This window comes from Eleginops maclovinus, chromosome 11 (genome assembly GCF_036324505.1).
Source record: "Eleginops maclovinus isolate JMC-PN-2008 ecotype Puerto Natales chromosome 11, JC_Emac_rtc_rv5, whole genome shotgun sequence".
Lineage (NCBI taxonomy): Eukaryota > Metazoa > Chordata > Actinopteri > Perciformes > Eleginopidae > Eleginops > Eleginops maclovinus.
In genome coordinates, this window is record NC_086359.1 from 20,334,470 (window position 1) to 20,347,169 (window position 12,700).

Consider the following 12,700-nt stretch of genomic DNA (forward strand, 5'->3'; position numbering starts at 1 on the left):
AGCAAGCGAAGGACAAAGTTCTTAAGAAACCCACCCCAAAAAAAAGTTTGGTTTAATTATTCAGTTTTTAGTCCTTGATGTAAATTTTATCTAATGTTTTTCTGCCTCTTGATGAGGATGAATCTGGGGCTAAGCTCCCTTTGATCAGGAGATGAAACAGGCGTTCTCTTGATCTTCCAAGTTGCTTAAATGCTCTCCCGCAGCAGGAGGCTGACCTCAAACCTAAAGTTACATTACAGACATGCAGAATCCAAAATCAAACTATTGAAAGAATGACTAAATCCCCTCTGAATGTCGAGTGTGATTTTAAAAAAGGAGAATAAGGGCTCTATACAGAGAAGATGAGGCTTGTCTTTGCATCTTTGTCCCCATACAGGAGATTCACAGTCTGATGTGGTTATCAAGATGACTCACTCTAAAGCAGGGGCTTTCAAACAGCTCCCTGGGGGTCTGAGGGAGAATTGTGAGGTAAAGACACACAGACTTACACGTTCTAATCATATATAGCTGCAAACATTATTGATAAGTACAATTCAATGCAGAACATGCCACTTTTGGACTTTTAGAAATTGGAACACGGACATGTTTTCTGTTATAAAAGACACCCTTTATAACTTGCCTGACAATCACCACATTTTTAAGTTTAATTCAGTATTCAAGTTATCCAGTGAGCTGTAAGTAAACTATGGGTTCATTACGAGTTATGGGGCCAACTTCATAAAAAGGGGCTCAAGTTGTCCCACAGGAAATGACTGAACTTATGGAATCATTGCACTTCCTGTAGATGCAGTGTGAGCTACCTTAGAAGCACAGGGATGCACATTCAGAATGAAACAAGACACAAACCTCCCACTGTGTTGTGAGGAATGCTTCATCACGCAATGGAAATAAAAAAGAAACCCACTCACTAGATGATACATATGGTATGTGGGAAAATGGGATAAAACATCAAAAGTAAACTCCTGGAAGAGTCAGCCAGAGAGAGAGAGAGAGAGTACCCGTTCTGTTTGAGTGTCTGTTTGTCTGTTTTCAAAGCGGGGGGATTAAAAATGGATGCGCTTCAACATGGGAAGAATAGCTTTCTATTTTGTCAGCCTGAGCGCTGTGACACGCTGCAAAGACGCTGAGGTAGGAGGGATATTCTTACAGGTATAATTCATTTCAGGTAACCCAAGTGCTGCATTCTGCCTGTGAGGGCGGCTGCATGTTCTGAGGACGGCAACAAACACCGAGAACAACAGCACATAGTCAGGCAGACCACAAACAGCGCGAGTATGCTGGGTATCTATCTGTATCAGACCAGGGTCTTATAGCAGCTCCTAATAATTCTTCAAGAGGTGTTGGAGGTTACAGAAGCTGGATTTCTCAAACTGTGAACCTCATATCTGTAATATGAGGATATATTCTAAAATGACAGTCCTTATACAGTATTTTTGATTTCTCACTTTTTGTACAAATACAACTTTACCTATGGGAACACATACTTGTTTTGTGTAAATCAGCTTTGGTTATATTTTAGAAATCATTTATTTTGTACCCCATGGGAAGGGATTTTTAAATGACCAGTCTGAGGTTTGTTCATGGATCTGAGATCATTTACAGCTTCTCATTGTCACAACCTTCAACAACAAACACCCTGAGTGATAAGAAAAAACAGTGCTACCAAATGTGGAGGAGAACGAAATAACACTGTGGTCCATTTTAATATGAAAGGCTATAAATATATTAGTAATAAATGTTACAATTACCATGTTCACTCTCCGATCACCGTGATAACTTTGCTTCAAAAACGACACAAAACACATCTTCCTTAGAAAGATGCTCCACATCCCCTCCATCCAAAATATACAGCAAAAAAAACTCAACTCAAGAAATACTCAGTGCATTTGGATTTGAAACAGACTGACTGGTTTATTGAATAAAATAATAACACTAATACTTCCTGCAGTGATGCCATACAGCCCAGCTACACACAGTCCTCACCCCGCCAACTCATGAGCACTTTCTTTCAAAGCCCAGTCTATTTGGCATGGCTTACTCTGGATAGGCAGAGACACCCCTGCTGTTCTCTCATAACGCAACAATATTTTTTTGTATTAGCTATTTTTCCTTGACTTTAAAAGAATAACAATCATGAGGTCAAGGAAAGATGTGAAGGAAAGTTCAGAGGCAAATCTTAGAAAAGGACAACAGCGCTGCTAAAGGAAAACAACTGCACTTATGCGATGGATGTTTTTGTTTGTTTTCAAGCAACGTTATGTAAAACACAGAAAAGAAAATCTCAATGTTATACAAATCAGTCAAGGATTCTTATCCAAAATATTGTCATACTTCATAAGAAGGATGTTTTCAAATGTGTGCTTTTATTTAAATGCTGCTTCCAAAAGAACTTTGGGACCGTATCATCTTTTTTCTTTGGTTAAGCATAGTTCAGTTTACCCTAAGCTAAAGGAGATTAAAAAAAATATTGAAGCACATTCTTTTAGCACTGAGAAAATTCCAGCAGTTCGGGTCATTTCACTCAGTTAAGAACCTGCCTAAGCAAAAAAAAGACTACTCCACCGCAGCCGTATCGGGCTATTGAAAACACTTGAGCCTAGGAAAAACTACCACTCCATCTTTCCTCTGCCATCCATTCAACTGTCTTTCTCCCCCACCCCCTACAAGGCTCTCAGCGGCTTCGCCCTTCAGGAAAGCAGAAGAAGTAGGAAGTAGGACAGGAGGAGGAGCAGCGTGTGTCTGCTTGGGGGGGATGAGAGGAGAGGCGAGTGCAGGGATGGCCAGCACTGACAGAGGCTACATGTGGTGAAGAGGGACAGCAGGAGAAACATTGCGCTGCTGCAGCGGTGGAGGCGGAGGTATATCACTGTTCATCCAGGAACAATGTGAATGTGGAGCTGGCGGGAGACAGGTTCTTTGTGGAGACAGACAGCAGAGGGAGATAGAGGGAGATGAGAGATGTTCCTCCCACACCTCTATGAGCGGCCACGTCCTAATACAAGCTAATCCCTCTATCAGCCTCTTACCTCACCTGGGCCTCTCGTGCCAACGCCAGCGCTACACTGACAAAATGGAAGGCTGCTTCCCAAGACACACACAGGATGTTTTATCTTTACCAGAGCCCATGCAGCTGAGCCTTTGGTCAGCACTGTCTCTGTCGCTCACACAGCTCCTGCTGACTTTTCCTTTTTAGCCGAGCTGCATGTCAGAAACCGAGCACTGATTACTGATTCAAGGGGTGTTCATGAAGACCGAGCCAAACAATCATTTGCTATGTCGACATGGACTGCAATAGGCGTCTGTGCGTGTTGTCGCACAGCTGTGGGTTTTATCATCTTGGAATTTGCAGCAGCATGATGGGAGTTTTTGTTATTAGTTAGGGAGGTTACTGTTTACATTATGGATTCATTCTCAGTTAATTACTTGTTCCGTTTAGAAATTGTCCGAAAATAATGAAAAATGTCCTTGGACAAAACCCAAGGTGACATTTGCATAACTTGTTTTGTCCAACCAACTGTCCAAATGAAGAAGATGAATAAATGAAAAATGGAAAAAGAAAAGGAAAATGTCCTTTGCAATTTCCCAAACCCCATAGCAGACATTATATGGCTTGTTTTATCAAGCCAACATTTTAAAAGTATGCAGTTTACAGTCGTATAAAACAGCAATCCCTTTGTAAAGCTGAAATCATTGCACGTTTGGCATTTTCAAGACAAGAAAATGTATTGCTTTTCAAAATAGTTGGTGATAAATCCTTTGTAAATTCACAAAGGGATTTTTGAACTAAAAGTTTCAGCTATAGTTTTAACATTTGCCGTCAGAAAAAGATATTTCCATTGAGGAGACAGGTTCACAAGCACTCAGATCCTCTCTTATTAAATAAACAATATATTATCCATATAGAGATTTACTGCATGTAATAAAGTTATATCTTCTTACGTCTAACTGCTACACTTTGTATTTACATGTGTTCTGATGCTGTCAACAGAGAGATATCACAAACCCATGGAAGGACAGTAAAAGCCACAGCAGCAAAAGAGATAAAATAAAGCTCATTCTGAATCTTCGTAATGTAAACTCCATGCGTATGTGTTTTCTTAATACAAATAATTAAATAAATAAATCCATTATTCCTTATAAGATTTGCCCATTTTGCCCATGTCAACCCATAATTTGTCCCCAGGAAAAAGTGTGTGTTATTAAAAACAGGTACATTAATACGTTAATTACATTAAGATAAAGCTATATCACTTAAGACTTGATTGATAAAAAAAAAAGGCAAATACAGTTTTTGTATTTACTCACTATTGACGATCAAGTGTTCAATGCAAAAAAAAAGCTAAATTTCAGATTATTTTAAAGAATCTTATCATTTACATCAACACATATTTTAGACATGACTATCCGTGTGAATGAACATATACTACCGTGTGAAGGACTTAAAGCGCTAGGTAACCCCACAAGCGCGTGAACCGAGTGGAAGCGCTTTAACCAACACAATACGCACTTCAATTCACCCAAACAGCAACACTATTGGAACAGTGACGATGATATTAAAGGTCCCGCACCCAGGACAGAGAGGGGAAATAAAGAAACACCAGCAGCGACGGAAATCGACGAGTTATAAAACAGGACCATCTGCAAAGCGAGGAGAGGCTGCCCAGCAAAAACACGGTCTCCGTACAACACAGCAATGTAGTACTCAAGTGCCCCTCTTCAGCGGGGATAAACTAACCATAATGTGGAAATTTGATGCACAAACGGAACAAGAAGCTAACGTAAACAACGCCTTAATGCGCTCATACAGTATTTATGAAACTGGAGGGGAAGGGGAGCTTCTTCATGATACTCGTTTTTATCCCTACTGCTTCAACTTGATACTATTCCAGCCTATTGGGAAACTCGTACCTTGTCTGCAGTCTTTTGCCCCGTTGGTGTCGGCGTTTCTGGGGGGTATTCTTCGGTATTTGGGGACTCGGTGCTGATGTTGAGCCGTGTCTTCCGTCCCTCCTCGTCTCGTTTAGCTAGCCCGCTGCCTCTGCTCGGCTTGTGGTGCTGAAGTGGACAGCGCACCGGGGAGAGCTGGGAACAAAAAGCCCACACGGCGTCTCTGAGGGCCTGCGTGCAGCACAGCGCCCTCTCCCGGGCCGGAGGAGCTTCTGGAGCCCACAAGGAAAAGGGAGTAAACTGCACTGGAATAGCGTCACCTAGCGTTGTGAGAAAACGATGATCTCTGTGGACGAATTCGTCCTGTATATTGGCCAAAGTGTCGTAGTTCAATTATCTATAAAAACATTTATAAGGCATATCTCGAAAACTCTGTGACATGTCGCAGATGGGAAAAATACAGGTGTTAGTGATTAAGCTAGTGATGGCTGCATTACATTAAAATGCATTATAAGGCCACTGTGAGATAGTTAAGATAACATGCGAGGTAAATACATGAAAAACGAAGACATTTAGTGAATTCCATCAAGCTGCTGTTTCAGGATCCTAGTCTCTGGTCAAGTGAGATAGTGAAGGTTGAAATAGAGACATATTGGGAAAAGTAGTCAGATCTTGTACTTAAGTAAACATAGAAGTACCAACGTGTATAATACCCTCTTAGAAGTAAAATTCCTACATTCAAAATGTTGATCAAGTAAAACCACCAACGTATTGGCATCAAAATATCGTTAAAGTACCAAAAGTAAAAGTATTCATTAGGCAAATTGGCCTATTTCAGAATAATATATATTATATGTTTTGATTATAATTCTGAATTGTTATCAAAGCTGGTAAAGGTGCAGCTCATTAAATTACTTTGTATACTCTAGATTAGCTTGTGAATTTACTCCAGGTGTAACTGAAGTATTTCAGATTATTAATCTGAAATATGATCAAAATAACTAAAGATACTAAATAAATGGAGTGGAGTAAAAGTACAGGATTTACCTCTGAATTATAGTAGGGTAGAAGTACAAAGTAGTAAAACATGGAAATACTGAAGTAAAGTTCAAGTATTGTATTTAAGTAAAACTACTTAGTTATTTTTCCACCAATAATTTTTAGCTTTTTTCACATGTCTATGTGGTTGTTTTGCATCTATTTCTGTTTCTCTGTTTACAGAGACTTTGGGTCAGTTTATGTTCATCTTATGTCTCTTAGATGCTTTGTGATCATTTGAAGTGTATGTTTAGGGTTATTCTGCATTCATTTATGATTTGTAATTCATGAAGACTGTCAGGTAATTAATTGAATATACTGTAATGGTGTGGTGGCAGTGAAAATAAGTGTGTGTTGTTGAATTACACCAAAACTACAATACAATACAATTTCATCAAATGCACTGAAGGGAATAAAATTAATCTAGTTTTGGTTAATGTGTATTTACAAATACACATTAATTTAATGTTGTACATTTATACAGTTATATTTACATTTATATATATAATACAATATATACATCTATTTACAAAAATCAAATCTATGGAGGCTGAGGGGGCATCTCCTTCTCGTTCAGGTTCAAGTGGGCTTCAGCAGCTCAGTTCTGACCCTCTTGCTCGGTGACCCTGACTCAGGAGTGTGGGGTCTCTTGAGGCCTCCACTCTTTGATTGGCTGAGAAAGACTCCCTTGCTTGGCCCCACGTCAGATTTAAACTTCTTGGTGGAAGTTTCTGAGTGAGGCGAGCGAGACCTCTTTGTCGCCTGGTGACTCATCACAGATGGAGCAGGGGCCGCCATGGTACGGCTCCCTGAGGGCTTCGGTTCTTCACTGATAACCCTTCTACCAGGCTCCTGAGGCAGATCCCAGCTGAAGCTGAATACCGATGTCACTGAAGCGCTGGAGATTGGGGGTCAGGTCTATGGACAGGTGTTTGCCCTCCTGTTCATTGAAGACAAGTCCAATCAGCCACTTGGTTCTGATTGGTGCACTGAAACAGAAATACAAATTAATGAGTTGACTTGGTAAAAAAACACTAACAGTTAATGGAAGTGAATATTATTGGCTTCAGGGCTGCTTAAGAGAAACAATCAGCCACCTTGTGCTGATTGTTTCTCTGAAACAGGAAGAAGTACACACCAATGAGTTGACAGGGTAAAACATTACCATTACGTTATTTCAAATTCCGTTAATGAATAATACTCTAGAGATCAACCCAAATATAACCATGAGGTCAGTTGTCCTTACCTGGCGTTGCCCTTGCTGCATTCAGGGACAAGTTGGCTTCAGGTTCAAGTGGGCTTCAGCAGCACCGTTCTGACCCTCTTGCTCGGTGACCCTGACTCAGGAGTGTGGGGTCTCTTGAGGCCTCCACTCTTTGATTGGCTGAGAGAGACTCCCTTGCTTGGCCCCACTTCAGATTTAAACTTCTTGGTGGAAGTTTCAGAGTGAGGCGAGCGAGACCTCTTTGTCGCCTGGTGACTCATCGCAGATGGAGCAGGGGCCGCCATGGTACGGCTCCCTGAGGGCTTCGGTTCTTCACTGATAACCCTTCTGCCAGGCTCCTGAGGCAGATCCCAGCTGAAGTCCTTCTGGGACATGTATCGAGCTGATGTGGTCATCCCCTCTCTGAACATCTGACAGCGGTTTGCCACACTGTAGACTGTAACAGCACAACATACAAATAAGATTCATAATTTCACAAGACAATGCTCCATTTCTCCTGAATTTAGAAAAGGAAAACATACCGATGTCACTGAAGCGCTGGAGATTGGGGGTCAGGTCTATGGACAGGTGTTTGCCCCCCTGTTCATTGAAGACAAGTCCAATCAGCCACTTGGTTCTGATTGGTGCACTGAAACAGAAATACACACCAATGAGTTGACTTGGTAAAAAAAACACTAACAGTTAATGGAAGTGAATATTATTGGCTTCAGGGCTGCTTAAGAGAAACAATCAGCCACCTTGTGCTGATTGTTTCTCTGAAACAGGAAGAAGTACACACCAATGAGTTGACAGGGTAAAACATTACCATTACATTATTTCAAATTCCGTTAATGAATAATACTCAAGAGATCAACCCAAATATAACCATGAGATCACTTGTCCTTACGTTGCGTTGCCCTTGCTGCATTCAGGGTAAGACTGGACATTAATGTGGGCCCGGGTCACCAACACATGTCTCTCCAGATTTACCACCAGGTGTCGGATTCTAGACTCCACCAGGCCAACCCTGACAGATTGAACAAAACATCAGTTTCTGAGAGCACTACATTTGGTGGAAATACAATATCAAAACAGTTTTCTCCTCCAGAGAAAATTATGCATAAGAAACATTTTCATTGTAGACTAAAATGCCTAAATCTGTTCCAGTTTTACTTAAACTGGGCACCTCACTGTCTCTGCTCTGTGTACTCACCATGCAGGGTGCTGCTCCTCTGTAGCTGAGGCAGCTTGCAGCAGAATGTAATGCCTTGAAACACAAGAGACAACAATTGCGATACACGTCACAGCATTGAGCCTTTAAGCACAGTCTGGCATGTTACTACATTGATCATATTCATTTGAATATTAATCCTGTTTGAACAATGGTCATCGTTGAAGGTATCTCTGATATTTAAAACAGGCCAAGCTACAGCACATGGAGTAAGTCACTAAAATCAGGTAACTAGTCTTCATTTAGACACTACCCATTTATTTTGAAAGGTAAAACCAGTTGACCCTTTAGAAAGTGAGGTGGTTCTGGGTTGAATTAGTGTTTGTGTAATTAATGTTAAATCTCAGCAGCACAACTGCTCACTTCTTATTAAAGCTGGTAAACACATCATTAGATAAATCAAGGAAACTGCCTATCCAACTGTTCCAAAGCTGTGCAAATAAAACAAGACAGATCAAAACACACGGCAGATTTATTCAACTGGACCATATTACAATTTAAAGTCAGACAGAACACATGAACAGCTTCTTAAATCTCCACATTTTGAGTGAACAACAGCAAACAGCACAACCTGGTCTGCACATAAAACAATCAGCATTCAACTATTAAATGAAGGTCTAATATTTCTTACAGGTTAAACTATTATCCACACAAACACATGATCAACTTCTTAACACTGCTTGAACAAAAGTCTGTCTTAATGTTCAGTTAATAACAGAAAACAGAAAACCACATATACACCCTCATTAAGAAACTGGGATTCATCTTTTCAAATCAAGCACAAATTAAAATCAGTCGCGCATTACAAAGAAAAAAACTGCAAATTACAAACATTTGCACGTTCATTCACAAAAGTCATTGAAGAGTTTGTGTTCAGGTCAAAAGAGAGTCGGTTAAAAACACATCCATCAGTTACATTCAGCAATATATAAAGAGTCTGCCTTAAGGAGCTCACATTCATATAAACTCAAATACCAATTCACGCACTATAAAGCACTACGTGTGAAAACGAATACACCATTAAGAGGAAGATATGCAGAACAGTATTTTATACAGAGTGAATTTTCACACTGATACATCTTCATTAAGAAAGAACACAGCATGAAAAACATCAGGTATAAAGATCTGCCTTCTTTGAAAGCAAACTTATACAATTACAAAAAGCTTTAGACATCAAGACCGTCACAAACATGTATACGTTTCAAATATCAGAGCTAAGAAGGACTGATGAACTAATTGGAATTGTCCATATTTAAGAAGGGCTGTGTGTTTTGTTCATCTTTGGGCAGATTATTACATACTTGTACTTCCTGAGGAAATTGGGCTTCTCAAAGAGTTTGGACCAGCTGGCGATAGTGTGGCCTGTGAATGAGAAGGGAAAGCTTGTTAAAAACGAATCCTCTTCGTGCGCAGAATTTCCTGTGATATTCTTGAAGATAGGAGTTAAACATTGCTAAATGGTGGCAACCTCATCCAAGTGGCAGTGCAGTGATTGAAGTTTAAATGCTTATTTCTGATTCTAAATAACAGGACAGCTCTGAGACTCTGCACTGTGAGCATCTGATGGATGTCTGAGTGGCTACATACCGCGCTGGATCTCCTCCTTCATGATGGCCAAGGTGGAGGGAGTCACATTGAATGCAGTGTTCTGCATTGGGTATGCCGGCGTGATGATGGGCATAGTGTGGGAGCGGTCTGCCTGATTAACCTGGAGAATGCAGAAGAACACAGCATGTTCAGCTTTCATGTGCTTTTGGGCAGATTGGTTAATTAACTGGCATATTTTGTATTTATAGTTTACATTCTGCTGAGTCCTTACCCTTGGATCCCACACAGGAAGGTTGAAATGACAGTCTTTTAACTCCCTCAACATGATGGGGTTCGGCCACTTCCTGTCACAACAAAACAAGATTTTTACAAAATATGGTTTAGTGGACTTTTGTTCTTCTGTTTTATTGTAAAGAAGGCATTTACTGAAGAAATGGGACAACTCACCACATGTTGTACTCCTTGAAAAACATTGTGACCAGGGTGGAGGCTGAGGCGGTCGGGTACTCCTGGCAGATTCTGGCTACAAGAATGGCCCAGGAAATGCCGCCCAGGAAACCCAAAGAGTTGGAGTAGATGTTTCTTTCTGAACAGAAACAAGAGGATGAGAGAACAGATTAAGACCTCAATTTCACAAAATGATCTCATGATAACACTGGCATGATCTCATTTGCTTGAACCCACTGCAGATTGGGTAAATGAGGTTTATGTCTGTTGGCAGTATTTTCTGATCTATTTAGTAATACAAGGAGAGATCTCAACTCACGTTTGGCCCAGAGCTTTATGGTCCTCAGAGCGAGTCTGAAGTTCTGAATATTGGGCACAAGCCTGAGGATCTCCTCTGTTACTCTGTAGCCTACAGAACAACAACAAGAAAAGATGAATATCAAATAGTTCCTGTAAACAAGGCAGACCAAAATACCGGACATCACAAAAGCATTCCTGAGTACACTGTCAGGCACTAAAGCTGCAGGATTCCCCAGCAGTTCTCTGACATGATGCTTACCATTCAGACTCCTCACGGACTGGATGTCCATCCCCAGCAACCAATCCTCTCGGAGCAGGTCCATTCCCTCTGGGACTCTATTCCTGGCCACCCTGGCAAACACTAAGTCTATCTAAGATGTATCAGGAGCACAAAAACCATGATTAATACACATGCTGACAAACCCTTGATTGAAGAATACAGCACACTGCAGAGACAACAATTCTTCTTAAGTTAAATTACCTCAATTCCTTCAAAGCTCAGTTTGACCACAGGGACGAACGCCTCTTCAATGGCCTAAAGACAACAACAGTCAGTACCTCGCAACAGGGCAAAAAAAGTAACTTGTCATAATGAATCTCTTATAGACGTACTGTTATGTCTTTGACCTCTCTCTGCCTCTTCAGTTTTCCAACAAAAGAGGAGAAGAAGTCCTTCCTCTGGAGGAAACCCGGTCCCACACAGAGGATGTCTATGTCGGCACCTTTCGAGGCGACCCCTAGGTGATGGGAGCCAAAAGGGACGAGCTTCCCTCCAACCCTCTCCGGGATGATGTCTGGAAAATTCTACAATAACAAAAAATGAAACATAAACTATGTTACCAAAGCAGCAACACATTTCAAGTATCATTTTAGAGTTACTTTTGAAACAACAATATATTATAAGATAAAGATGTCCTACCTTTTCCCAACACATCTCTACGAGCCACTCTCTGAACAGTGACTGCAGTCTCTGGACCACATGCTCTCTGCAGTGCAGACAAAACATGAAGAGCATTTTCAGACTTTGTACTTCCTCTGAAGCGAAGCATGTCGTGGTCTCTTTCTTCTGGGCAATTATTTGTTAATGTTGTTTTAAAGGAATAATACCACCCCCCCCACCCCCCCCCACCCCAGAATGACTGTACCTTAAAAAGCATAAGCCTTCTCAAAGCTGTATTAATTACATGTTAATGATGACATGTGTAAACATGCATCCTACCTGTGTCTCAGCTCCACGTTGCTCTCAAAGCATCCAAAGGACTTGAGAATCTCGATCAAGTCATTTGCTTTGGCACACTCCTCCTCACGTGTTGGTGGGGGGGGGGCATACACCTTTTGTTGAGGTCTGGATGGAGCGATCTTACTTCTTCTATGTCTGAAAAGGCACATATGGACGTTAGTGCACTACTAATGCAACAATTATGACAAACAAATATGAAGGGAGGTATAATATATCAAGAAACTCTGGTTGAGTTGAAAATAAAGTGACTCAAACCCCCCCCCCCCCCCCCCATTGTGCTAAGAAATCTGACAGTAATGATGTCAACTGCTTATATTACTGTTAGCAAATGGTATGCATCTATACAAGTCCAAAACATTAAATAAACACAAGTTGAAGCTAACTAAACAAAGAAGCTGACTTGCAAAGTGTATCTTGCCTAGACCTTTTTGAAAAACAAGGAAAACCAGACTCAAGGACTTACCGAGGCATTGTCGCAACAATTGAGCTCACTAAGGTTGAAGTATGTATCAAGTTTTTGGAAATGACTTAGAAAAGGCTTCTCTCTCTCTGCAAATCACAATCTGTGAGTGTTTGTGACTGATGAAAGTTGGGAACACTGCATGGAATCGGTTGGAGCACTGTCCATATGACGTCATCTTCTGGAATGGTACTTAAGAACGATAACAACTGGTCCACTAAAAACGCCACGTGACTCCGAGCAGTTTATGTATGAATGCCGCGGTAATTTTGCTTTTATATAAATAGTAAATCACGTTACACAATAACATTTTAAGTCTAAATATAAATGTCTTTATTGACTTGT

The 12,700-nt window shown here is 40.8% G+C and overlaps 3 protein-coding genes across 3 annotated transcripts in view; all 3 read right to left on the minus strand.

Annotated features, from left to right (window-relative positions):
* The window catches only part of srrm3 (serine/arginine repetitive matrix 3), a 72,970-nt gene extending 67,910 nt beyond the window's left edge, over positions 1-5,060 (minus strand). The window contains exon 1 of the mRNA XM_063896190.1: positions 4,909-5,060. The gene's annotated coding sequence lies outside the window, so the exon portion shown is untranslated. The remainder of the gene's footprint in view (positions 1-4,908) is intronic.
* A 1,414-nt stretch (positions 5,061-6,474) lies between these two features.
* Positions 6,475-9,439, minus strand: LOC134872188 (poly(A) polymerase alpha-B-like). The gene is made up of 6 exons (XM_063895363.1): positions 9,432-9,439; positions 8,343-8,444; positions 8,037-8,156; positions 7,672-7,778; positions 7,172-7,586; positions 6,475-6,914 (listed from the first exon to the last, which is right to left on the minus strand). Exons 1-5 carry the CDS (start codon positions 9,437-9,439, stop codon positions 7,216-7,218), a joined length of 708 nt encoding a protein of 235 aa, XP_063751433.1. The 3' UTR covers positions 6,475-6,914; positions 7,172-7,215.
* LOC134872189 (poly(A) polymerase type 3-like) lies at positions 8,815-12,366 on the minus strand. The gene is made up of 11 exons (XM_063895364.1): positions 12,359-12,366; positions 11,875-12,030; positions 11,575-11,641; positions 11,268-11,459; positions 11,137-11,190; positions 10,915-11,026; positions 10,675-10,764; positions 10,356-10,494; positions 10,180-10,252; positions 9,948-10,068; positions 8,815-9,722 (listed from the first exon to the last, which is right to left on the minus strand). Exons 1-11 carry the CDS (start codon positions 12,364-12,366, stop codon positions 9,613-9,615), a joined length of 1,122 nt encoding a protein of 373 aa, XP_063751434.1. The 3' UTR covers positions 8,815-9,612.
* Between the last annotated feature and the right edge of the window lie 334 nt (positions 12,367-12,700).

Excerpts from the sequence above, each read along its gene's own strand:
- LOC134872189 (XM_063895364.1), bottom strand. Across the intron at positions 10,495-10,674 it reads CATAAAGCTCTGGGCCAAAC|AAAGAAACATCTACTCCAAC; the intron begins GTGAGTTGAGAT and ends GTTTCTGTTCAG. Across the intron at positions 10,069-10,179 it reads TTCCTGTGTGGGATCCAAGG|GTTAATCAGGCAGACCGCTC; the intron begins GTAAGGACTCAG and ends TGCATTCTCCAG.
- LOC134872188 (XM_063895363.1), bottom strand. Across the intron at positions 8,157-8,342 it reads GAGGAGCAGCACCCTGCATG|GGTTGGCCTGGTGGAGTCTA; the intron begins GTGAGTACACAG and ends TCAATCTGTCAG. Across the intron at positions 7,779-8,036 it reads TGCAGCAAGGGCAACGCAAC|TGCACCAATCAGAACCAAGT; the intron begins GTAAGGACAAGT and ends TTTCTGTTTCAG.